Here is a 21,009-nt window from a genome sequence, read left to right as displayed (position 1 = left end):
ACCCTGGGCACACAGAACTCGGCTGCCGCATCACCAATCATGACCGCGGCCATTCTCTTCTGTGCCTGCTGCTGCGGAGGTGTGTTCTCAAACAGCAGCGACAATACCACTTGCCTGCCAACTTATCCATGTTGTCCGTGTTGGCTGTCGGTGCGGATGCGAGTGAAGGTGTGGGTGTGGGCTTAATCCATATCTCGCACACGCACGGCATTTTGATTGTGGTTACTTGCGACTCTGCCAGCCGCACGCATGCTGGTGTGCATGGGAGGAGGGTGTCGATGATGTCGATATGTAGGATGTCCAGATGCGCGGATATCGGCAATGTATGTACTGGGCACTGTGTACTGTGGCGAAAATACGAGCGAAAAATCCGCTGTCCATTCGTTACGCAGAGATGGCAGCCGGTAACAAAACACGCTACATGTTGAATCAAGTGTGTTTAGTTTTGTATTCACCAGCAATTGTTGCATTCGAACTTGTCACAATCAATAAAAACCATATCATTCGTACCTTCCGCCAGACTCGCATGGCTCCGCTGGCGACTCTAGCTCGACTTTTTGCTTGCTGATACTCGAAGTAAATACTACTCTGCCTAAAAAAAACAACGTATTAACAAATAAACAACGAACTTGTTTCAGCAAATATATACAGGTTTTTAATGCAATAGCTATAAATGGTTTTTCTGCACCAGAATTTAGGCTATTGTTACCTTGCCATCCGCTCCCTAGCCGCTGTCTGTTCACTGCAATATGCAACACGCTTGACTCTGAGAAATAGCACACGATATCCAGAAGTGCATGCAGCATGGATGCCGGCCGGCATCTCTGCAAAGCAATGCCAGGTGGATATCGCGCAGGTACGCTGTTTGTGCCTAGAGGAACAATACATTTCAAGGGTCATTTGAGTAACAATGCAATATATATATATATATATATATTTGATTCAATATATTTATATTGGCAATTTATCATTGCACGTTGAGTGGGGGGACTTACCTTTGCTGTCGTATTCTCTCTTTCGAGGCGAGCGTGGCTGTCAATGACTTCCATCAGCGCACTACAAGCAAAACAAATCATTTTATGGCAATACAATTGCGTTTAGCACCAGTTGAATATTCCACAGGCATTCACCGCTAAAAAATATTAAATAGCTGCTGCAATGCTTTACTATATGGAAAATACCTTTTCACAGAACTACCGGTTACGCTCATCTTGTCGTATGTGTGGTTTACTTTGGTTGAAATAAAAGGTCAATGTATGCGCGGCTTGACTGCTTATTTTAAATTTTGTCTTGGCGAGATAAATGACGAATAGTTTTTATTTTCCTTTTAGCAATGTGTTTCGTACTCTAACCCAGGTTATAGATGCAGCCAGGTCAAAAAAACCCCCGCGAGCACACACACCACCACCATGATCAATGAGTGTGTAGGCTGCATCCTTGTGGGAAAAAGCACGAATTGCACAATATGCCTCTCTCTGTTCATAGTACCAGTTGGCATGCATGCACTGTTGTTTTGCTACCACGAACAATTAAACGTGTTGATAATCTGTTATTGGCATTGTTTGAGCAGAAAAAAGGAACGACAACAATTTAACAGACTTAAACAGGAAAGCTCAGCGGTCTTTTTTTGGTTTGTTTTGCTCCGCTTGCAGCTGTGATGATGGGGATGATTGCCCGTGATTGACCGAACTCGTTGGGTTATTGGACGGAAGAGGAGGAGCAAGAGTAGCAGCAGGCAACAGCGGGCGAAGATGATTCGGACTCATCAACTCACACTCACAGCGATAGCGCACCCGATTCAACTGCAAAATTTTGTGTCTTTGTCCTTCTCCCCCCCCCTTCAACTGCAAATTTTTTAAAAGAAATGACCCTTTTCTGGCCCATAGAATAAAGTCAAAAAGAAGTGCAGCGCCTTTTTTAGCAATGAAGTCTCGAAACGAGCATTTTTACATTCGACGTCCTCTTTCTCTTTCTTCTCACTGTTTCTGTTGCTATTCGCTTGCATATATTTCTTTTTCTTTTCTTTTTTCCTTCTTTTTAATACTTTTATTAACCTGTTCTTGCTCTATAGAATTTTATTACCTCTTCTTCTTGTTATTGCACTAAAGGCCAGCCATGAAGATTATCGACAAAATCAACAAGGCGCTCGAGGACGATCGGTGCTTCTGGTCGTTTGAGTACTTCCCGCCCAGAACGGAACATGGCGTGGCGAACCTGTACGACCGCATTGAGCGCATGTGCAACCTCGGGCCGCTGTTCATCGACGTCACCTGGCGGTGGGGCGGCAAGTCGTCGGACTTGACGCTGGATCTGTGCTCCAACTCGCAGACGATCTATGGCGTCGAGGCCAACATGCACATGACATGTACCAACACAAACTTCGGACTCATCAAGTCGGCACTGGAGAAGGCCAAGGAGCACGGAGTGCAGAACATCCTGGCGCTGCGTGGCGATCTGCCCGACAACTCGGTCGAGTTTGACCCTAGCGTTGGCGAGTTCAAGTACGCCACGGACCTGGTGCGCTACATCCGCAGCACATACGGCGACTACTTCTGCATATCGGTCGCCGGGTACCCCGAGGGCTGCATCGGCCCCGAGGACATCGACCGCGACATTCAGTACCTCAAGGAGAAGCAGGACGCCGGCGCTGACATTGTCGTGACGCAGCTATTCTACGACGTGGACAACTTTTTGGTGTGGGTCGACAAGTGCCGCGCGGCGGGCATCACGATGCCGATTCTGCCCGGAATCATGCCGATCCAGAACTACGGCGGGTTCAAGCGCATGTCGGAGCTGTGCCGCATCAGCGTGCCGCAGGAGATCTGGAGCCGGCTCGAGCCGATCAAGGATGACGACCAGGCAATCAAGGACTACGGCATCGAGGTCGCCGTCAACATGATTTCGCGCCTGCGGGCGGCCGGCATCCGCGGCTTCCACTTCTACACGATCAACCTCGAGCGGTCGACGCGCATGGTGCTGGAGCAGCTGCAGCTGGTGCCGACCGTGCAGGAGCTGCGGCCGCTGCCCTGGAACCCGTCGCTGTCCGAGAAGCGCGCCGGCGAGAACGTGCGGCCGATCTTCTGGCGCAACCACGCGCGCAGCTACATCAAGCGCACCGAGCTCTGGGACGAGTTCCCCAACGGCCGCTGGGGCGACGCGCGCTCGCCGGCCTACGGCGAGCTGGTGCACGGCGCGCAGGTGCGGCTGTCGGCCACCCAGGTGCTGCGCAAGTGGGGCCAGCCGGCGGCCGTCGCCGACATCAAGCAGCTGTTTGTGGAGTACTGCCGCGGCCGCCTCGACGCGCTGCCATGGAGCGACACGCCGCTGCAGCCCGAGTCGTCGGCCATCGAGGACTGCCTGGCCAGCATCAACGCGCGCGGCTTCCTGACCATCAACAGCCAGCCCAGCTGCAACGGCGCGCCGTCCAGCGACAAGATCCACGGCTGGGGCCCGTCCAACGGCTTTGTTTACAAGAAGGCCTACCTCGAGTTCTTCACGTCGCCCGAAAACATGCATGCGCTGCTGGCACGCCTGGACAAGGAGCCGTCGCTGACCTACTACGCCGTGTCGAAGCGCGGCGAGCTGCTGACCAACTGCCAGGAGGACAGCCCCAATGCTGTCACCTGGGGCGTGTTCCCCGGCAAGGAGATCCTGCAGCCGACCATCGTCGAGCGCGTCAGCTTCCTCGCCTGGAAGGACGAGGCTTTCGACTTCTGGAACGCCTGGGCCAACGTGTATGACCGCGACAGCACGCCCGCCACGCTGATCAAGGGCATCAGCGACGACTGGTACCTGATGAACATTGTCGAGAACAACTTCCAGAAGAGCCCCGAGTCCATCTTTGAGCTGTTCAGCGGTCTGGGCCAGGACCTGCCGGGCGCATCCGAATGAAAACGAAAGGTTTGGCCCCGTGGATAGACAAGCTGAGCGGGGTGGGCGGACCGACGGACCAACCGACCAACCGACCAACCGACCAGCCCGCTCATATTTCGCAGTAATAAAATGGTTAATAATGTTAATTTCTTAGAACAAAAGAGTGGCTCTCAATTTTATCTCCCGCCACTTTGGCTTTGCAGCCGCTTTCCAATCAATCGCTGGTGGCCAACAAAAAAGAAGAGGAAGGAAAGGAAAAAACAATTCACTTACTGCTTATGTTGAAAAGGGTGCATGAAGAGAGAGGAGGGGAGAAGGCCTTTCTTAATTTTTGTTTTCTTCTTCTATTCCTCTCAGCTCCAATCAGCATTCCGGCACTCATTTGCGTTCTTCATTTTTATTTTTGGCCTCCCCGATTCTACTCTTACATTTAAACATTTCACAGCAAGCATGGCCCTTCTCACGTCAATGTACGAAAGCGGCAGGATAGACTTTAAGGGCCAGGAGTTGGTGAGCAAATTGGCCACGTTCCTCATCGTCGGCTCTGCTCTCGCAGCAGTGATAATCGGGTACTCGCAGCACGCGCTCAGCCTGTGCTTCTACACATACGTGGCGGGCGTCGCACTGACATACATTGTTGTGCTGCCGGCATGGCCGTTCTACAAGCGGAATCCGGTCAAGTGGCTGCCGCGCAAGCAGGCTGTTGCTGGAAATAATACAGCGCCAGCGCTTGTCGATAGCCCCAATCAGCCGACGTCACGCAAGACGCTCGTTGAGGACGTGTCAGACGATGAAATGGACAATTAGGAGGGATAACTGAGTTGATTTATCTTTTTTCATTCTTGTGTTGGTCAAAGTGGCGCTTTAATTAATATTATCATTGTTGAAAAATACTTGAAATCTTCTCTTTGCATTTTTGGCTTTGAGCAGACCATGACCATGACCAAGACCAAGACCAAGGTCAGCTGTGACCAGACCATAAGTGCTGCATCAGGTTTTCCGCCGATTGATTTGATTGGATTGAGCGTATTTTTGAAACACTTGTAAATTTTGTTGTTTGTTTTGCAAAACAGGGCAAATGAAAGCGGAGTGGGGGGGTGTGTGTGGTGTGGTGAGACGTATTGTAAGCAAGGGAATGGGGGACATGTACTAGAGAAGCGGCAGGTAAATTTAAGATGCAGCACACTACACCGTCAGCGCAAAGACAATTTTTGAGTTTTTTTTTCCCTTCAATTTTTATTCATGTTGGAAAAAAAATAAAGGTTCATCGACGACGTAATGACATTTTTGTCTGCTCCTTTTGGTCTTCGTGTTTACGTTTTGAAAAAGCGGGTTATTCATTTGCGCTGTGCAAAGTAAAATAAAAAAGGTCATGTTCTTTGCGCATCGTATTGCCGCTCCTTTCTCTTTCTGCCCAAGTATCTTTTTTTTTCTTCTATTTTTTCCTGTTGTTTTTAATTATTTTTACTCTAAACATTACAGTACATTATTGGGCACCTTATAGCCTCAGCACTGCCCCCCGCCCACACCCCCTCCCCCCATCGTCTTATTTATTCACTCCCACACACAGCGACAAACGCGCATACTGATAGGCCAAGCAGGCAGGCAGTCAGTCAGTCAGTCAGTCAGTCAGTCAGTCGGTCAGTCAGGCAGACAAGCAACCTCGATTAACTTTTAAAAACAAAAACAAGCAACAGCAACAGCTTTTGCTTCTTTATAGCGACAATGCTCCGGAATAGCCGACAGGGCGCCACGGTGGCCAGCATCCGCCGGGCCATTCAACAAGGGCTCGACCGACCCGAGAGCCCGGCACCCACAGCATCGCTGAGCAGCCGGTCAGCGCAGGTAGTGCCCGACCTGTTCGAGCAGGCGAATGTGAACTTTACCGACAAGAAATGGGTCTGGGTGCCGCACGACAAGGAAGGGTATATTGCCGGGTACGTGGTCAAGGAAGAGGGCAACGACATGGTTGTGGTACACCTAATGTCTGGGCGTGACATATCAGTCAGGCTGAGCGAGACAGAAAAGGTCAACCCGCCAAAGTTCGAAAAGGTGGACGACATGGCCGACCTGGGCTACCTCAACGAGGCCTCGGTGGTGCACAACCTCAAACAACGCTACGCCTCAAACATGATATACACGTACTCGGGGCTGTTCCTGGTTGCCGTCAACCCCTACTACAACCTGCAGATATATGGGCCCGAGTACGTGGCGGCGTACAAGAATAAGAAGCGCAGCGAAGTCGTGCCGCACATCTTTTCGATTGCTGACGCGGCATTCCACGATATGCTGCACTCGAAGGAAAACCAGTCGATTCTGATCACGGGCGAGTCGGGTGCAGGAAAGACGGAGAACACAAAAAAGGTCATCCAGTACCTGACGGCGATCGCTGGGGACCACCACAAGACCGTGGGCGGCGTCAGCGGCAGCAGTCTGGAGCAGCAGGTGCTGAGCGCCAACCCGATTCTGGAGTCGTTCGGCAACGCGCAGACGATCCGCAACAACAACTCGTCGCGATTTGTAAGTACCCCCCCTTTGTTGTTCTGTCGATTTGGCCAAGTGCACAGGCAGTGGATGTGACAGGTGTTCTAATCGGCTACCTGCTTCTGGCACCCCCCTTACCCTACCTTACCTCACCTTCTCTTCTTTTTCTGCTCAAAGTAGGGCAAGTTCATCCGCATCGAGTTCAACTTTGCCGGGCAGATCGCCGGCGCCAACATCGAGTGGTACCTGCTCGAGAAGCCGCGCGTCACCAACCAGTCGTCGCAGGAGCGCAACTACCACGTGTTCTACCAGTTCATGAAGGGCGCCGAGAAGAGCGTTAAGGACAAGCTGCTGATCGACCGCGGGCCCGAGGGGTACACGTTCACCAAGAAGTGCCGGCAGACGATCCAGGGTGTCGACGACCGCGCCGAGTTCGAGACGCTGGTGCGCGCGATGACGACGACGGGGTTCCGGCCCGAGGAGCAGACGGACCTGTTCCGGATCATCGCGGCAATCCTGCATCTGGGCAACATGCAGTTCCAGGCGACGCGCAACGACGAAGCGGTGCTGGGCGAGCAGGTGGCGGCCGAGAAGCTATGCCACGTGCTGGGCATCCCGCTGTCGGACTTTACGCGCGCGCTGCTGCGACCCAGCATCAAAGCCGGGCGCGACTGGGTGACGCAGTCACGCACGCTGCAGCAGGTCATGTACTCGGTCGAGGCACTGGCGCGGTCGCTGTACGAGCGCATGTTCGGCGCGCTGGTGGGGCGCATCAACTCGGCAATGCAGCGGCCCGAGGGCAAGTCGACGTTCATCGGCGTGCTGGATATTGCCGGGTTTGAGATCCTGGAGACCAACTCGTTCGAGCAGCTGTGCATCAACTACACCAACGAGCGGCTGCAGCAGTTCTTCAACCGCACGATGTTTGTGCTGGAGCAGGAGGAGTACAAGCGCGAGGGCATCGAGTGGAACTTCATCGACTTTGGCATGGACCTGCAGCCGACCATCGAGCTGATCGACCGCACCAAGCCCATCGGCATCATGTCGTGCCTGGACGAGGAGTGCGTGATGCCCAAGGCGACCGACAAGACGTTCACCGAGAAGCTGCACGGGCTGTGGGCCGGGCGCTCGGACAAGTACGACGTGCCGCGGTTCGCGCTGGGGTTCATAGTGCGGCACTACGCGTCGCAGGTCGAGTACAGCACCGAGGGCTGGCTCGAGAAGAACAAAGATCCGCTCAACGAGAACGTGACGCGGCTGCTGGGCAACTCGGCCGAGCCGTTCGTCGCGCAGCTGTACGCAGACTGCGGCGAGCCCAGTGCCGGCGGCGGCAGCGGCAGCGGCAGCGGCATGGGTGTTGGCGGCGGCAGCGCGCGCGTAGCCACGACGCTCAAGCGCGGCGCGTTCCGCACGGTCGGTCAGCGGCACAAGGACCAACTCAACCTGCTGATGGCGCAGCTCAACGCGACGCAGCCGCACTTTGTGCGCTGCATCCTGCCCAACGGCGACAAGCGCGCCGGCGTCATCGACACGCCGCTGGTGCTGGACCAGCTGCGCTGCAACGGCGTGCTGGAGGGTATCCGCATTACGCGGCAGGGCTTCCCCAACCGCGTCGCGTTCCCGGAGTTCCGGCAGCGCTACGAGATCCTGGCGCCCAACACCATCCCGCGCCAGGTCTTTGTCGACAGCAAGCAGGCGGCGTCGCTGCTGCTGGGCGCGCTGCACATGGACGCAGCCAAGTTCCGGCTCGGCCACACAAAGGTGTTCTTCCGCGCCGGCGTGCTAGCCGAGCTCGAGGAGGAGCGCGACATTGAGCTGTCCAAGATCATCACGCAGCTGCAGGCCGTCGCGCGCGGCGCGCTGTCGCGCGGCCGCTTCCGCCGCCGCATTGAGCAGGCGCGCGCCATCCGCGTCATCCAGCGCAACGCGCGCGTGTACAACCAGCTGTGCGAGTGGCCGTGGTGGAAGCTGTACCGCACCGTCAAGCCGCTGCTGCACGTGACGCGCGTCGACGAGGAGATGCGCAAGCGCGAGACGCGCATTGCCGAGCTGCAGGCACGCGTCGACAGCGAGGCCGCGGCGCGTCGCGAGCTGGAGGCGACGAGCCAGGACATGGAGCGGGCCAAGGCCGCGGCCGAGGCGCTGCTGCAGGCCGAGCGCGGTGCGGCGCTGGACCAGGAGGAGATCCTCAAGCGCACACAGGAGCGCGGGGTGGCGCTGGAAGACAGCCTGCGTGAGCACGCCGCCAAGCTGGACGAGCTCGAGGAGCTGTGCGCCGACCTGGAGGCGCAGGCGGCCGAGGCTGTGCAGCTGCGTGACGAGGCTGTGCGGCTGCGCGACGAGGCCAGCGAGGCCGCCGAGTACCGCTCCGCATTGGAGGCCGTCGAGGCCGACCACTCAGGCGCGCTCGAGCGCATCGGTGCGCTGGAGGCCGCGCTGGCGCAGGCACGCGCGTCCAGCGACGAGCTGGCCGAGGAGAGCCGGCTTGCCGATGAGAGCCGCCGTGACGAGGCCGCTGAGTACCGCTCCGCACTGGAGGCCGTCGAGGCCGACCACTCAGGCGCGCTCGAGCGCATCGGTGCGCTGGAGGCTGCGCTGGCGCAGGCGCAGGCGCGCGCGTCCAACGACGAGCTGGCCGAGGAGAGCCGCAGAGCCGAGGAGAGCCGCCGCGCCGAGGCCGAGCTGGCCGCGCTGCGCAGCGAGCTGGCCGACACGGCTGCCGAACTTGAGGACTTCCGCTTGGCGCACGTCGACGCCGAGGCGCAGATGCGCGGCGAGATCGAGCAGCTGCAGCACGACCACGACCAGGCTGCCGCCGCGCGCGCCGCTGCGGAGGCGCAGCTGGCTGAGTCGCGCATGAGCCGCGAGGAGCTGGCCACTGAGCTGTCCAAGGAGCTGGCCGCCGCGCGCCGCACAGCCCAGGAGCTGCAGGCGCGGCTCGAAGAGAACGAGTCCATCAAGGACAGCTTCCAGCAGCGCATCACCACGCAGTCGCAGGAGTACGAGGACCTCAAGGAGCGGTACGACCAGGACGCTGTTGCGCGCGCGCGCCAGCTCGAGGACGCCAACCAGGAGGCCTTCGCCGCGCTGGACGACGTGCGCGCCGGCTACGCCGAGCTCGAGACGCGCTGCCAGGCGCTTGAGACCGACCTGGCCGCGCGCGACAGTGCCATTGCTGGCCTGAAGGCGCAACTCGGTGAGGTTGACGCCGACACTGCCAGCCTGAAGGCGCAGCTTGCCCAGCGCAATGCCGACGCTGCCGGCCTCAAGGCGCAGCTCGCCGACCGCGAGGCCGAAGTTGCCGATGCGCGCGCCCTGGTGCAGCGCGAGCAGGCGCACACCGTTGATCTCGAGGAGGCCAACGCCGAGTTCAAGGCGCAGTTCGACGCGCTGAGCGTCCAGCTCGAGGCAACACGCGGCCTCAGCAACAGCCAAGTCGCTGGCCTCGAGGACAAGCTGGCTGTGCTGGCCGCTGAGCTTGAGGCCGCGCGCAGCCTGGGCTCCGGCCACGCGGCGCAGAGCCAGGAGCACGCCGACATGGCGGCTGATCTGCGCCAGAAGTTGGCGGCCGCGCAGGAGGCGAAGGAGCGTTGGGACGCGCAGCACCGCGAGATGCAGGCCAAGCTGACGCAGGAGCTGGCCGCCAAGGAGGCTGCCGCCGAGGACACGCGCCAGGCGCTGCTGGCCGAGGTCGCCGCGCTGGGCGCAAAGGCCGACACGGAGACCGCTGCGCGCGAGCGCGCCGACCGCGAGCGCGACCAGGCTGCGGCCGAGCTGCAGCGCACCAAGCAGGCCGCCGACTCGTCCACGCGCGTGCGCGAGGAGGTCGAGGCTGCCAAGCGTGAGCTGGCCGCCAAGCTGCGCACAGCCGAGGCCGACGCCGAGGCTTTGCACAAGGCCGTCGACGACTACAAGGCGCTGGCCGACCGCCACGAGCGCAAGAGCGCGGCGCTGCAGGACTCGCTGCAGGCGCGCGACCTCGAGCTCACGCAGCTGACGCGCAAGATCCAGCGCACCGAGCGGCGCCTCGAGGAGGTCATGGCCCAGGCCGCCTACCACCTGGACGCGCGCAACCGCCTGGACAGCGAGAACGTCGAGTTGCGCGAGAAGCTCGAAGAGGCCTACCGCCAGGACGCGACCAGCTACCGCGACCTGGGCCAGCACTCCACGGCGCGCGGCCTGGGCGGCCCGGGCGCCAGTGCTTCGGCCGCCGATCTTGCGGCTGCCGAGGAGCGCGTGCGTGCGCTCGAGGACTCACGCCAGGGGTTGACGTCGGCACTGCACGCTGCGCAGCGCGAGGTCGAGGACAAGCAGCACGAGCTGGTCGACCTGGACCGCAGCTTTGGCTCGCTGCAGGACGAGCTCGAGCGGTCCCACGCGGCCCTGCTGCTGGCCGAGCGCGAGCGCAACGAGGCGCGCGACACGCTGGCCAGCTTCAAGGAGCAGCTCACAGCCGAGCGCTCGCTGCGCGGCAACAACGAGGAGCTGTCCAACAGCCTGAGCGAGAAGCTCGAGCACCTGCGCGAGTCGCTGGCCACGTACGAGTCGTCGCTGCGTGACGCTGGCCACGAGCGTGAGCACGCTGAGAAGATCGCCGCCACCGCACGTGCCGAGGCCGCCGACGCGCGCGCCGCGCTGGACGATGCTGTTGGCGCGCGCGACGCCGCCGAGGAGCAGGTGCGCGCGCTCGAGGCCCAGGCGCTCGAGCTGCAGTCCAAGCACGATGACGCCGCCGTGGCCATCGCTGAGCTCCAGCACGTGCGCGACGGCCTGCAGCGCGAGCTGTCGGCAATCTCCGACCGTCACCTCGGCGACTACGACGAGCACGACCGCGTTATCGACGAGCTGCGTGCCACGTACCAGGCCGAGCTGGAGGACACCACACGCGAGCTCGAGGCCACCAAGAAGGACCACATTGACCTGCGCGAGGCGTACATCAACCTCGACAGCTCGCTGGCCCTCAAGAGCCAGGAGCTCGACCGCGCCAACGAGGAGGCTGCCGACGCGCGCAAGGAGCTGCAGCGCGTCATGGCCAAGCTCGAGGAGATTGCCCCTGCCTACGAGGCTGCCCGCGACGCCGCCAAGGCCGCCGAGGCCGAGCTGGAGACCGCCCGCCACGAGCGCGACTCGGCCGTCGCCAAGGCGGCCGAGGCCACCGTCATCCTCGAAGAAATACGCGTTGTCAAGGAGAAGCTTGAGACCCGCCTGGATGAGGTGCAGAACAAGTACATCGAGGCCAGCCAGGGCCGCCAGACGGCCGAGAAGGCTGCCTTGCAGCTCGAGGACGATGTGCGCTCGGCCCGCGCCAAGCTCGAGGAAATCAACGACGACCACACGTCAGCCGAGGATCGCGTTGCGCGGCTCGATGCTGTCATTGCCGACGCCCACTTGGCCCTCGACAAGGAGCGTGAGGCCAACACCATTCTCACCAAGGATAAGAACGCGCTCGAGAAGCACCTCAAGGATCTCAAGCTGCGAATTGTCAAGCTCGAGACCGAGGCCGTTGCCGTGCAGGCCAAGGGCAACAAGCGCCTGCATCCTGTGCCTGCCGACCTGGCCACGCGCGTCGAGGCCCAGGCCAAGGTCTCTGTCGAGGCGCAGCAGAAGTCTCGCCAGATGGAGCGTCAGCTCCGCGAGCTGCAGTTTCAAATGGCGAAAAGGACAAGTCTAAGCAGCGCATTGAGATTGATGTCCAGCGCATGGCCAGCCGCATCAAGCGTCTCGAGGAGCACGTGAGGGAGCTCGAAGACAGCGAGGAGAAGCTGGCTACGGCCAAGCACCGCCTGGAGCGTGAGTTGGGCACCCTGCGCAGCCGCAACGCATCACCGGCATTCCCTTGAATTAAACTGTTTTTATTATATATTTTCGTATAATCATTTCAAAAGCCTAACCCACCACGCTTTCCAGCTCCGCCGCCGTACGGCGCCTGGACATGCTTGCTCATTGCTATGTCAAAGTTCTTCTGCAAGTCCTGGTTGATCCTGCTCGCGCCCTGCTTTGTAATGGCCGATTCAAAGGGCGACGACAAGCTTGCGGCTGCTGTTGGCGGCAGAGCGTTGCCGACATTTCTGACCCCCATGAGCCGCAAGAACTTGTTTTTGCGCGCTTCGCTGCCGAGATCCGCGTCTGCCCAGTTGTTCCACCCGGAGACCACCGGAGCCGCCTCCGTCTTTGGCTCGCTTGATTCACCTGATTCGGTGGATTTTGTCTTTTTGCTGTTTTTGCTCTTACTCTTGCTCTTGTCCTTACTCTTGTCCTTACTCTTGTCCTTGGAGCCAGACTTGTGCTTTTTGGACGACGGCTCCTCTGTCGATAGGTACTCTGCGCTTCTCTTCTTCTCCTTCTTCTCCTTCTTCTCCTTAGTGTCCTTAATGTCCTTTGTGTTCTTCTTCTTATCCTTCTTGTCCTTCTTCTCCTTGTCCTTCTTGTCCTTCTTCTCAGACTTTACCAAGGATGCCTTTTTGCTCTCGTCAGCAGAATCGAAATGTGTGTGTGCGGTCATTGCTTTCTCTTGTCTCCCGTCTCCTGTCTCCTGTGTCCAGTTTAGTAATTTTTGAATTGAAACCAAATATTTAGAAAGAAAAAGTAAAGCTGACAAGGACTAGATCGGAAGCGACCACTCCACATAGTGGACAAGTAGAGATGAAAAGCAAAAAAAAATAACTGGAGACCGGGCATACAGCGAGGATGAATTAAATTAAAATTAAAAATGTTACGGATTAGCCTATAAAAAAATCAGGAGGCATGAAGCGCATGTCGCTGGACCATGGCCAAGAGCTGGACGTGGACCGCCCGCAGCGTAAATAGCGTCAATATGCCGGAAATATGCAAGTGCGATGTGCTATTGCAACTTTGTCTTATCAAAATTTAGCATACTTTTAAAGTTTTTTTTAAAGAAACATTATTGTGTGCTAGATATGCTTGGTAGTTTTGCATGCAATATTTGGCCATTTATAAATAATAATAAAAATATATATCCTTGAGTAATCTTGTGCATTGCGAGACACCGCGGTTCGAATATTGCACATCTACCAAACAGATGGATATGAACCGAATACAACTACGTATCAAAATCAAACCAAAAATAGTTTCCAAATCATTTGCCCGTGTCCTTAAATCACAACTAAACTTGCACACATGTATTGACAATATGTGAGCACGCCGGTGTGCTTGCAACTTTTATTTATCATTTGTTTGCATATTATTTTTATTAGCAGATTTTTTTAAAGTTACATTTTTAATTTTATTGTTTTCGTAAATACTAAACCACACCTCTTTACCCTTTCCTTTCTGGTCCAGTCGGCTGGCGTTGGCGTTGGCGCTAGCGCTGGCGTTGGTGTTGTTGTTTGTGTACCAACTTCTAACACTCGTCGGGCCCAAGCAGGTGTTGGTAACATTAATGCCCGTGATTAGCTGGTTGCGGAGCTTGCCCAGATTGTCGCGCATCGCCGCGTTTGCCTTTGCCATCTTTTTTGCCGCACATTCGCCCCTAGGCGCCATCAGTTCGGCCAGCTTGGCCATGTTTTCCTTGAACTCCTCAATGCCCAAGTCAAACCCATCGTCCAGCCATAACTCGCAGGCCTCGAGTAGGTCCTTGCTCAGTTGCTCCAGTATCTCGGTGTGGCTGCGAGCCCATCCGCTGTGCGCATCCACCATTTGATCAACATGCCGATCAGCAATGTTCAAGATGCAGTGCACTGACTCGAATGCCAGTGTGTTTGGCTTATCCCACTTATTGAAGAAGGTGGTGCGTTGCTGCTGGTCAACCTGTTTGTCAGATTTTGCAAGCTTGTGGCGAAGGTAGACAGAATTGGGCTCAACAGCATGAGTATGCGTAGTCTCGTAAAGTAGCTTGCGGAGATGGTCAGAACAAGCTGTGAGGCCGCCTTCAATTGCTCCACAAACCAATTTTTTCCGCCCAGGGGGTGGCAAGCTTTTTTTGCAGGTCGTCCCTCTCATTAAAAGCAGTACTGGCGGTAGAGATAGCCCCATGGAGCTGCATACACGATGCCCTCATCTCAGTATCAGCACCATTCGCTGTAGTGCCGACCATGTCGAGCTGGTCAGTTGTGCAGCAGCACTTACAGTCTCGCCAGTTGCGCGGTGTGCGTTTCCAGACTCGCCAGTAGATACACCAAGTTGCTCGCGACAAAAGTTGTGCACTGTTCCCTCCTTGGTGCCGGCACTATTGACAGCGGCTATGTTCATGCGAAGCAGCTCATGGAGTGTCTCCTTCTCAGCGCTGGCACCATTGGAAATGGAGGTGGTAGCTGCAGCAACTAGCCCGTGGAGGCTATGGTGCCAGTAGTGTAGGTCATTGAGATGCTTGCAGAATGCCTCCTTTTTGGCGGTGGCCTCAGTCTACTCTGCGCGCTTGCATAGCTCATCCATCTCGCGGTGTGCTGCATCAAGATAATTTTAAACCTGCTGGCACCCAGAAACCCTCGTCTTCGCATCGCTGATCAAGGCCATGTGCTCTCCATTTATCTGCTCGAGCTCATGGATCCTATCTTGTGCGATGCTGAAATCAGTATTCACTGACTCGAGGCTTGTGCGTGTTGCATTGACGTAGTCGTTGTAACGCACATCCAAAGCCACCTTCCTCTTCTGGGCTTCCGCAGTAATGCGGCGGATTTCGAGGTCCTTATCCATCACCTCAATAATCTTTCTGCCAAGCATTGAGTCTACTGCCTTGTATTTCATTTCCAAGTGCGAGCAGGAAAGGCAGGGTGGGTTGGAGAGAGCATCCTCCAACTTTGCAAGCGTGTTGGCAGCGTGCGAGCGAGGTGTAATGATTCTAGCAGCTTGAGAGAACATAGTTGAATAATAAAGAATGCGTGTGCTTATGTGTGCTTATTCTTCAAGTGCTATAAAAAAATTTCAAAAAAGTGAAGAAATAAAAGAAAGTAAACAAACCTTGGCAGCAGCGGCCCTTTATTTTCCCGCTTTTTTATTATTTTTCTCTGGATGCCAACGCGACTAATTCACTTAAGCAAACAGGTTTACGCGCAAGCGAAATTTTTCAGCTCGACACGCTTGGTTGGTAGGCACTAAATATCGCCTAATTATTTTTTGAGTTAATGTCACTCAAAATGCAGCTTAGACTTTTATATTCAGTGATTTTCGAAACCTGCATGATCATACCCGAATTTATAAAGGCAGAAAGTAGACTTAGTCTTTTTAGGCCTAGTCAACTTTTATTTTAAATAATTGGTATCCTTTTATTCATATCAAGATTTGGAAATACTGTGCATGACTGTTGAATGCCTGTTCCGAATAATATGCGCTTGAATATATCTGCATATTGTCAGGTTTAATCGAAAATGTGGATATAAATATTGCGATATTGTTGTATAAAAGCGTATCTCCTCATAACACCACATTGACTTTTTAGTTGTCTGCTTCTGAGTACAAGTATTTTTAAAAAAAAAAAAAAAAAACTGTTTAGAAGCCATGACAATTGTGCTATCATGTTTAATTTTTGGCTCAAAAGTAATGCAAAGAGATATCGCCAGCTTATATGAATGCACGAATTCTGCCATTTTTGTCTATGACAAATGAATCCTCAATGGCTAATGGATAAGCTGATGCTCAAATGGCATAAATGCAAGCACTATTTCTGAACAATAATTCTGTTAGAATAAGTAATTAAAGTAAATACATATCAAAATGATTTATTAACCACTCAACTAAACATATTATTAAAAGCTCCGCTGAACTGTCAGGCCAGCAAAACAAACTTTAAAACCAGTAGAAACAGTATAAATTTACCCCCACAGGGACATTATTTGCTGCTGATTGGGTACTGGAGATGGTTATCCTTTTCTCCCTCACAAACGGAGACCAAAAACCGTAATGACGTAGTGTTGCACCAAAAAGTATCTGTGACCCAACCAATACGATGACAATTACACACATATCGAATGACTATTTCTCATCTCAACACCATATCAAGCGCATGTTGATTGGGAAGAATATTGCGTTTATGTTAATGTTGCTGTTTTATTTTATCCATATCTATGCCATACCCACATCAATTGGATATATAATATAAATCGCCAAAGTGCATGGTATTTTTGTTTGATAAAATTTTAACAAAAATGATTACAGCAGGCGGAAGACAAAACAATTGATCTAACTTATATTGTAAGTTTGCATTCAAAATGATTATCTTCTAGCTAAACCAAAAAATAATAGCCACGGCAATCCATTTTACAATATAAAGATAATTACAAGCTACCATTTCACATTTGAACAATTGTCAATAAATTAATGTTGCCTGCCTTGCTGTGTGTTCTTTTCGACTCTCTAATCAGGGTATTTTACAGTCTGTTGCCCAGCTTGTAAAAACATAATAAAATGGCAGATTATTAATTGCGTCAACTTGAATCCAATTTGTTTCTTCGAAAAAGCTGGTCTGCTTGCATTTTGACCAGTATTCTTTAAAAACAAAATATGTCAGTGCGCATTGGGGGGGGGGGGTGAGCTTATTTGTATTTTGTTTTATTTTTAGTATTTATGTAACAAATGCAAGTCAAAGACAAATGATACTATTGTCGTTTAAAGATAAAACAAAGTCAAGCATCTAGACTAATATTTGACCTCTACTTGCACAAAAACATCCTGCAACCCAGAAACGTGAGCTCTCACAATGCTTCCAATTTCAAGCGCAATATCACTTCGAACAGTGGTCCCGCAAAGCGGCATCTCATCTCCCGCAGACATCATCCCAGGATCAACCACAACATGCACAATCCCCATGATCTGCTCCTCCGTAATCGGCCAAAACTGCACCCTAGGCATATCCGTAATACAACCGACACTGCACGTAATCTGATTGATGGCTGAGCGCACTTCGATCTGCGAGTGCTCGGGCAGACGGAGTAAAAGCATGTGCATGGAGTCGCGCACAAGCGGGATAACACTGGCAAATATCAATGCTGCGATGACTATGGAGGCCAGTGGTCGAATCCAGTCCACCCGAATTGCTGGATGAGCAGGGTCGATATGATAACACCTACGCTGCCGAGCGTGTCGGCCATTACGTGCAAGAAGAGACCTTGCATGTTTTGGCTGCGACGGTGTGTGTGCGCGTGCTCGAGTTCGTGATCATGATCGTGGTCGTGGCCGTTGCAGTGCTCATGGTCATGATCGTGGCTGTGTTTGTGGACCGGCTTGTGCGAGTGGCTGCATCCGCCTCCGCCATGGTGATGGTGATGGTGTCCGTTAAACGCGAGCATGCCAAACAAATTGACAGCCAAGCCACCAAACGAAACCAACAGCAGCCGCTGTGTGTTCATCTCTGGCGGATAAATCAGCCTTTCAACAGCCTCAAAGAAAATCGACACTGAAATAAGCATCAAAAACACGCCATTCGCAAACCCAGACAATATCTCAATCCGGTCATAGCCAAAAGTAAAAGTCTCGCTGGGCGGCCACTTGCTCATCACAGCGGCCACAAGCCCAATGGCAAGCGCCATGCAGTCAAAGAGCATATGGATGGCGTCGGATATCAGCCCGAGACTGTTCGTTGCGTATCCATAGACGAGCTGCACGGTCATGTATGATAGGTTGAGCAGGAGAAACATAAAGATGCTGCGGGACTCGGGCTCGTGCATTATTGCCTTTAGGATGTGGTAGGCGCGGGTCCACTGTTGCGTTTTGCGCTGCTGCTTGCGATGGTCGCGATGATCTGTGATTTGATCATGGTTGGGCCCATACGCATCTCTTTTGCGCGCGTAGATCCGGTCGTATTCGTCGATCGTTGTGATGGTCAGAGGGCGGCTTCTGCTCTTGGCGGCCATTGCAGGGGACATGCTGTGCGTGTATGATGTATGTATGTATGTGCGTGTAAATGTGAAGATAATCCAATAAAACAAGCCGATGTCAACGTGTGTATGTGTATTTGGGTGTATGGTGATGAATGGAATAGATGGATGAAATGGAAGAAAAAGTGATGTTATTTATATAAGAACCTGCAAACTAGTTGCTAAAAAAGAGCACAGCCTCGTGTACAGTAATTGTTGCTCGTTGCTCTGCAATATGTGTGTGCGGGTGTATATAATTTTTTGACAAGATGAATCAGGCTTGATGACAGCGCTTAGACCAGCTCGCGAGTAATAAGCGGGTTTAAAGGCAATGGTGGCGAATTTCAAAAAAAACAATACAATACAATAACAAATAAATAAATGAAAATAGAAGATAGAGTAAGGTGTTTGCACCCGAGTGATAAATCAAAAGTATTTCAACAGTGTTTATGAATTGAAAAGCAGCAGCAGAAGCTGCAGCATCAGCGGAGTACAACTGCTTCGTTGTATCTTTATTCACTTTGGGTAGAACTGCAACTTTTGCACATGGCGACAGTTCGACCGCTGCATGGGGATTCTGAGCAGAGAGGTTTCAGAGACGAAGAAAAATGAGGAGCGAATCATTGCCGTCACTGGCCTCCACAATCGATTAAATCACAATTATCAAATCACCGATCATTTCAAAAATTAATGTTAGAGTGGTGGATTTCATAAGCACAAAAATTAACCCACCTCCAACTGGGTTTGCTTATGCACCTTTGGTGGGCTGCATCCAAAGGCGTGTTCCATCTCTTTTTGCGTTAAATCCTATTTTTTTGCAATTTTAAATCAACATCCATAAATCACAATGGTGCGTAATTTCCCCTATTTGCTTGGCCGCATCCATTAGAGCAGAAACAGAACAGAACAGAGCAGAACTGGCGCATCCATCAGAACAGAACAGAGCAGAACTGGTGCATCCATTTGATAGTAGCATATGAACGAAGTGCTGTTCAAAAATACTTGAATTTTTAAAATTGGTTTGGAAATGGCGAATTTCGAAATTTTAGATTTGACATTTTCAATCTGATGACACATTTTGTTTTAGCGAATTTGGAGCTGGGCAAAACAGCGTAAAGACACAAACGTGTCTTTTGGAGTCCCTTTTTGTTTGCTGTAACGACGGACAGTAGGCGTTTTGCAGTCAGCGCAAGCAGAAAGTGTGTTGGAATTCAGGCAGCAGGAACGCACGATTGCTGCTTAAAACCTTACCTTTGTTTAGTCTTGTTGAACAACGAGACTGTATTTGACAGTTGAGGCTAAGCGCAAGCGCTTGTTTTTTATTGCTGCTACTTATGTTACCTATTTGCGCTGCGAGGCAGATTCAAAACACATTTTTTGCCACAGTTTGGCTTCAGCTTCAGCTCTTATTTTCTGCTTCTGGTCTTGTTGGAATTGGACTATTAACAGCGTACTATTCACTTTCGGATGTTTTTCTTGCGATAACATTGCGTGATACAATGCTTCAGAAGATTGCAATTGAGCTAATCCTTAACTGTATTTTTACAAACACCTTTTCCTCCATTTTTAGGGTAAAGTTCACGGATCCCTTGCTCGTGCCGGTAAGGTCAAGAATCAGACGCCCAAGGTCGAGGCTCAGGATAAGGCAAGAAGCTCACTGGCCGCGCCAGCAAGCGTGAGAAGTACAACCGTCGCTTCGTCAACGTCACCCTCCTCCCGGAGGCAAGCGCCGCATGAACCCCGCCCCCATCAAGTAAATTCTCTAGAGATTAAATAAAATACTTCCGCGGTCTGGGAAAAAAACACTATTTTTTGTGGAAAAGCCAGCAATTGAACAAGTAAAACTTTTCTTGTTTTTGTTTTGCTGATGGACCTTAATAAAAATATTGCAATTAATTATTAATACTGCGCTATTTGTATATTGCAAAGCATATGAATGCATTTGTATTTGTATAAATATAAACTCGGTCTATTAGTTGTCGACAAGGAGCGGCGCCGCGCTGTTGGCTCTGGCTGTAGAAAGCTCGTCTACCAGCCTGGACTGCTGCTTCTCGGCGACAAAGCGATATTGCGCTCCTCCTGCCTCTCCCTTTCCACATGCAGCGGCAGCACGAAACCGGCGGGCCCCTTGGGTCAAACGGCATATCACTGCGGTGTGAGAACAACACCGGGTAGTACTGATGGTAGCTAAACACCGCAGTCCAAAACCCAATCAGCGCCCCAGCAATAACATCGGTCGGATGATGCCAGTAATCCGACACCTCGTGGCGCCAACAATGGCAGCGACCAGTAACGGCGCAAAAACAACAAATGACTTGTACGCATGACCCTTGGTGTCGAACACGTGCAGTTTGCCGGCCAGAAAAAACATCACGTAGGTCATCCCCGCAAACGACAGAGACGTGTGTCCCGAGGGAAAACTGCGGAACCCCTCGTTTAAAACCGCCATGTTGGTCTGCGTGCACAGACCAATGGTCGATAGGCCCTGGGAGGATCATGCAGGGGGTGTGTGGGCCTTGTCGGGAGACACCGCGCCAAAAGGTTGGGCCGCGGCCGGCCCACCACGTTCTTCAGCCCGTTGGTGAACATCAAAGTCAGGGACACGCTCATCAACAGTCCCAGGAGTCCCACGTGCAGGTCATGCATGCTGCGTCGGATCACAGGGCCACCAGCCCGATGACGAGCACTGGCGCCCCTATGGATATGAAAAACAGTGCCGGTACTGTCACTGTCTGCTCGTTGGGCGGGATGTATGGGTACGAAATTGTCTTGTCATCGACGGAAAACTGCTTGTAGTGCGGCTCTGTCACGCCCAGGTATATCCAGACCACTGTGCTGACCAGGG

The 21,009-nt window shown here is 53.2% G+C and overlaps 9 protein-coding genes across 9 annotated transcripts; 4 read left to right on the top strand and 5 right to left on the bottom strand.

Annotated features, from left to right (window-relative positions):
• Window positions 1-182: 182 nt before the first annotated feature.
• On the bottom strand, window positions 183-1,210 carry BX661DRAFT_170322 (uncharacterized protein; the record flags this gene model as incomplete). The annotated part of the gene is made up of 5 exons (XM_051533606.1): window positions 183-417; window positions 511-592; window positions 710-824; window positions 996-1,056; window positions 1,182-1,210. The coding sequence occupies 5 exons, from the start codon at window positions 1,208-1,210 to the stop codon at window positions 183-185; spliced, it is 522 nt and encodes a 173-aa protein (XP_051392403.1).
• Window positions 1,211-1,838: 628 nt separating this feature from the next.
• Window positions 1,839-4,059, top strand: BX661DRAFT_180811 (methylenetetrahydrofolate reductase-domain-containing protein). The gene has a single exon (XM_051535553.1). It carries the CDS (start codon window positions 2,116-2,118, stop codon window positions 3,889-3,891), a length of 1,776 nt encoding a protein of 591 aa, XP_051392402.1. The 5' UTR covers window positions 1,839-2,115; the 3' UTR covers window positions 3,892-4,059.
• Window positions 4,060-4,223: 164 nt separating this feature from the next.
• Window positions 4,224-4,766, top strand: BX661DRAFT_180810 (microsomal signal peptidase 12 kDa subunit-domain-containing protein). The gene has a single exon (XM_051535552.1). The coding sequence runs from the start codon at window positions 4,324-4,326 to the stop codon at window positions 4,678-4,680; it is 357 nt and encodes a 118-aa protein (XP_051392401.1). The 5' UTR covers window positions 4,224-4,323; the 3' UTR covers window positions 4,681-4,766.
• Window positions 4,767-5,598: 832 nt separating this feature from the next.
• BX661DRAFT_170320 (P-loop containing nucleoside triphosphate hydrolase protein) lies at window positions 5,599-12,093 on the top strand (the record flags this gene model as incomplete). Its single annotated transcript, XM_051533605.1, has 2 exons — window positions 5,599-6,393; window positions 6,538-12,093. The coding sequence occupies 2 exons, from the start codon at window positions 5,599-5,601 to the stop codon at window positions 12,091-12,093; spliced, it is 6,351 nt and encodes a 2,116-aa protein (XP_051392400.1).
• Window positions 12,094-12,164: 71 nt separating this feature from the next.
• On the bottom strand, window positions 12,165-13,027 carry BX661DRAFT_95679 (uncharacterized protein). Its single transcript, XM_051539614.1, has 3 exons — window positions 12,801-13,027; window positions 12,607-12,715; window positions 12,165-12,583 (listed from the first exon to the last, which is right to left on the bottom strand). The coding sequence occupies exons 1-3, from the start codon at window positions 12,857-12,859 to the stop codon at window positions 12,236-12,238; spliced, it is 516 nt and encodes a 171-aa protein (XP_051392399.1). The 5' UTR covers window positions 12,860-13,027; the 3' UTR covers window positions 12,165-12,235.
• Window positions 13,028-13,385: 358 nt separating this feature from the next.
• On the bottom strand, window positions 13,386-15,174 carry BX661DRAFT_170318 (uncharacterized protein; the record flags this gene model as incomplete). Its single annotated transcript, XM_051533604.1, has 4 exons — window positions 13,386-13,417; window positions 13,638-14,208; window positions 14,443-14,650; window positions 14,900-15,174. 4 exons carry the CDS (start codon window positions 15,172-15,174, stop codon window positions 13,386-13,388), a joined length of 1,086 nt encoding a protein of 361 aa, XP_051392398.1.
• Window positions 15,175-16,912: 1,738 nt separating this feature from the next.
• Window positions 16,913-18,596, bottom strand: BX661DRAFT_180802 (cation efflux family-domain-containing protein). Its single transcript, XM_051535551.1, has 2 exons — window positions 17,338-18,596; window positions 16,913-17,281 (listed from the first exon to the last, which is right to left on the bottom strand). Exons 1-2 carry the CDS (start codon window positions 18,171-18,173, stop codon window positions 16,948-16,950), a joined length of 1,170 nt encoding a protein of 389 aa, XP_051392397.1. The 5' UTR covers window positions 18,174-18,596; the 3' UTR covers window positions 16,913-16,947.
• Window positions 18,597-18,946: 350 nt separating this feature from the next.
• Window positions 18,947-20,035, top strand: BX661DRAFT_180799 (uncharacterized protein; the record flags this gene model as incomplete). Its single annotated transcript, XM_051535550.1, has 2 exons — window positions 18,947-19,014; window positions 19,735-20,035. Coding segments are annotated over exons 1-2 (184 nt in total), but the record flags the coding sequence as incomplete, so codon positions are not given.
• BX661DRAFT_95609 (uncharacterized protein) lies at window positions 19,625-20,741 on the bottom strand. The gene has a single exon (XM_051539613.1). The coding sequence runs from the start codon at window positions 20,660-20,662 to the stop codon at window positions 20,075-20,077; it is 588 nt and encodes a 195-aa protein (XP_051392395.1). The 5' UTR covers window positions 20,663-20,741; the 3' UTR covers window positions 19,625-20,074.
• Window positions 20,742-21,009: the final 268 nt, after the last annotated feature.

The sequence above is a fragment of the Kickxella alabastrina genome (genome assembly GCF_025024165.1).
Source record: "Kickxella alabastrina strain RSA 675 chromosome Unknown BX661scaffold_8, whole genome shotgun sequence".
Lineage (NCBI taxonomy): Eukaryota > Fungi > Kickxellomycota > Kickxellomycetes > Kickxellales > Kickxellaceae > Kickxella > Kickxella alabastrina.
The sequence above is the reverse complement of the archived record's forward strand: the minus strand, read 5'-3'. Positions and strand labels throughout refer to the sequence as shown.

Coding starts and splice junctions, on each gene's coding strand:
- BX661DRAFT_180811 (XM_051535553.1), top strand. CDS start 2,116: ATGAAGATTATCGACAAAATCAACAAGGCGCTCGAGGACGATCGGTGC.
- BX661DRAFT_180810 (XM_051535552.1), top strand. CDS start 4,324: ATGGCCCTTCTCACGTCAATGTACGAAAGCGGCAGGATAGACTTTAAG.
- BX661DRAFT_95679 (XM_051539614.1), bottom strand. CDS start 12,859: ATGACCGCACACACACATTTCGATTCTGCTGACGAGAGCAAAAAGGCA. Junction 12,716..12,800: donor AAAAAGGCATCCTTGGTAAA/GTCTGAGAAGAA, acceptor AAGGACACTAAG/GAGAAGAAGGAGAAGAAGGA.
- BX661DRAFT_180802 (XM_051535551.1), bottom strand. CDS start 18,173: ATGTCCCCTGCAATGGCCGCCAAGAGCAGAAGCCGCCCTCTGACCATC. Junction 17,282..17,337: donor CTGCTCATCCAGCAATTCGG/GTGGACTGGATT, acceptor GATATTTGCCAG/TGTTATCCCGCTTGTGCGCG.
- BX661DRAFT_95609 (XM_051539613.1), bottom strand. CDS start 20,662: ATGATCCTCCCAGGGCCTATCGACCATTGGTCTGTGCACGCAGACCAA.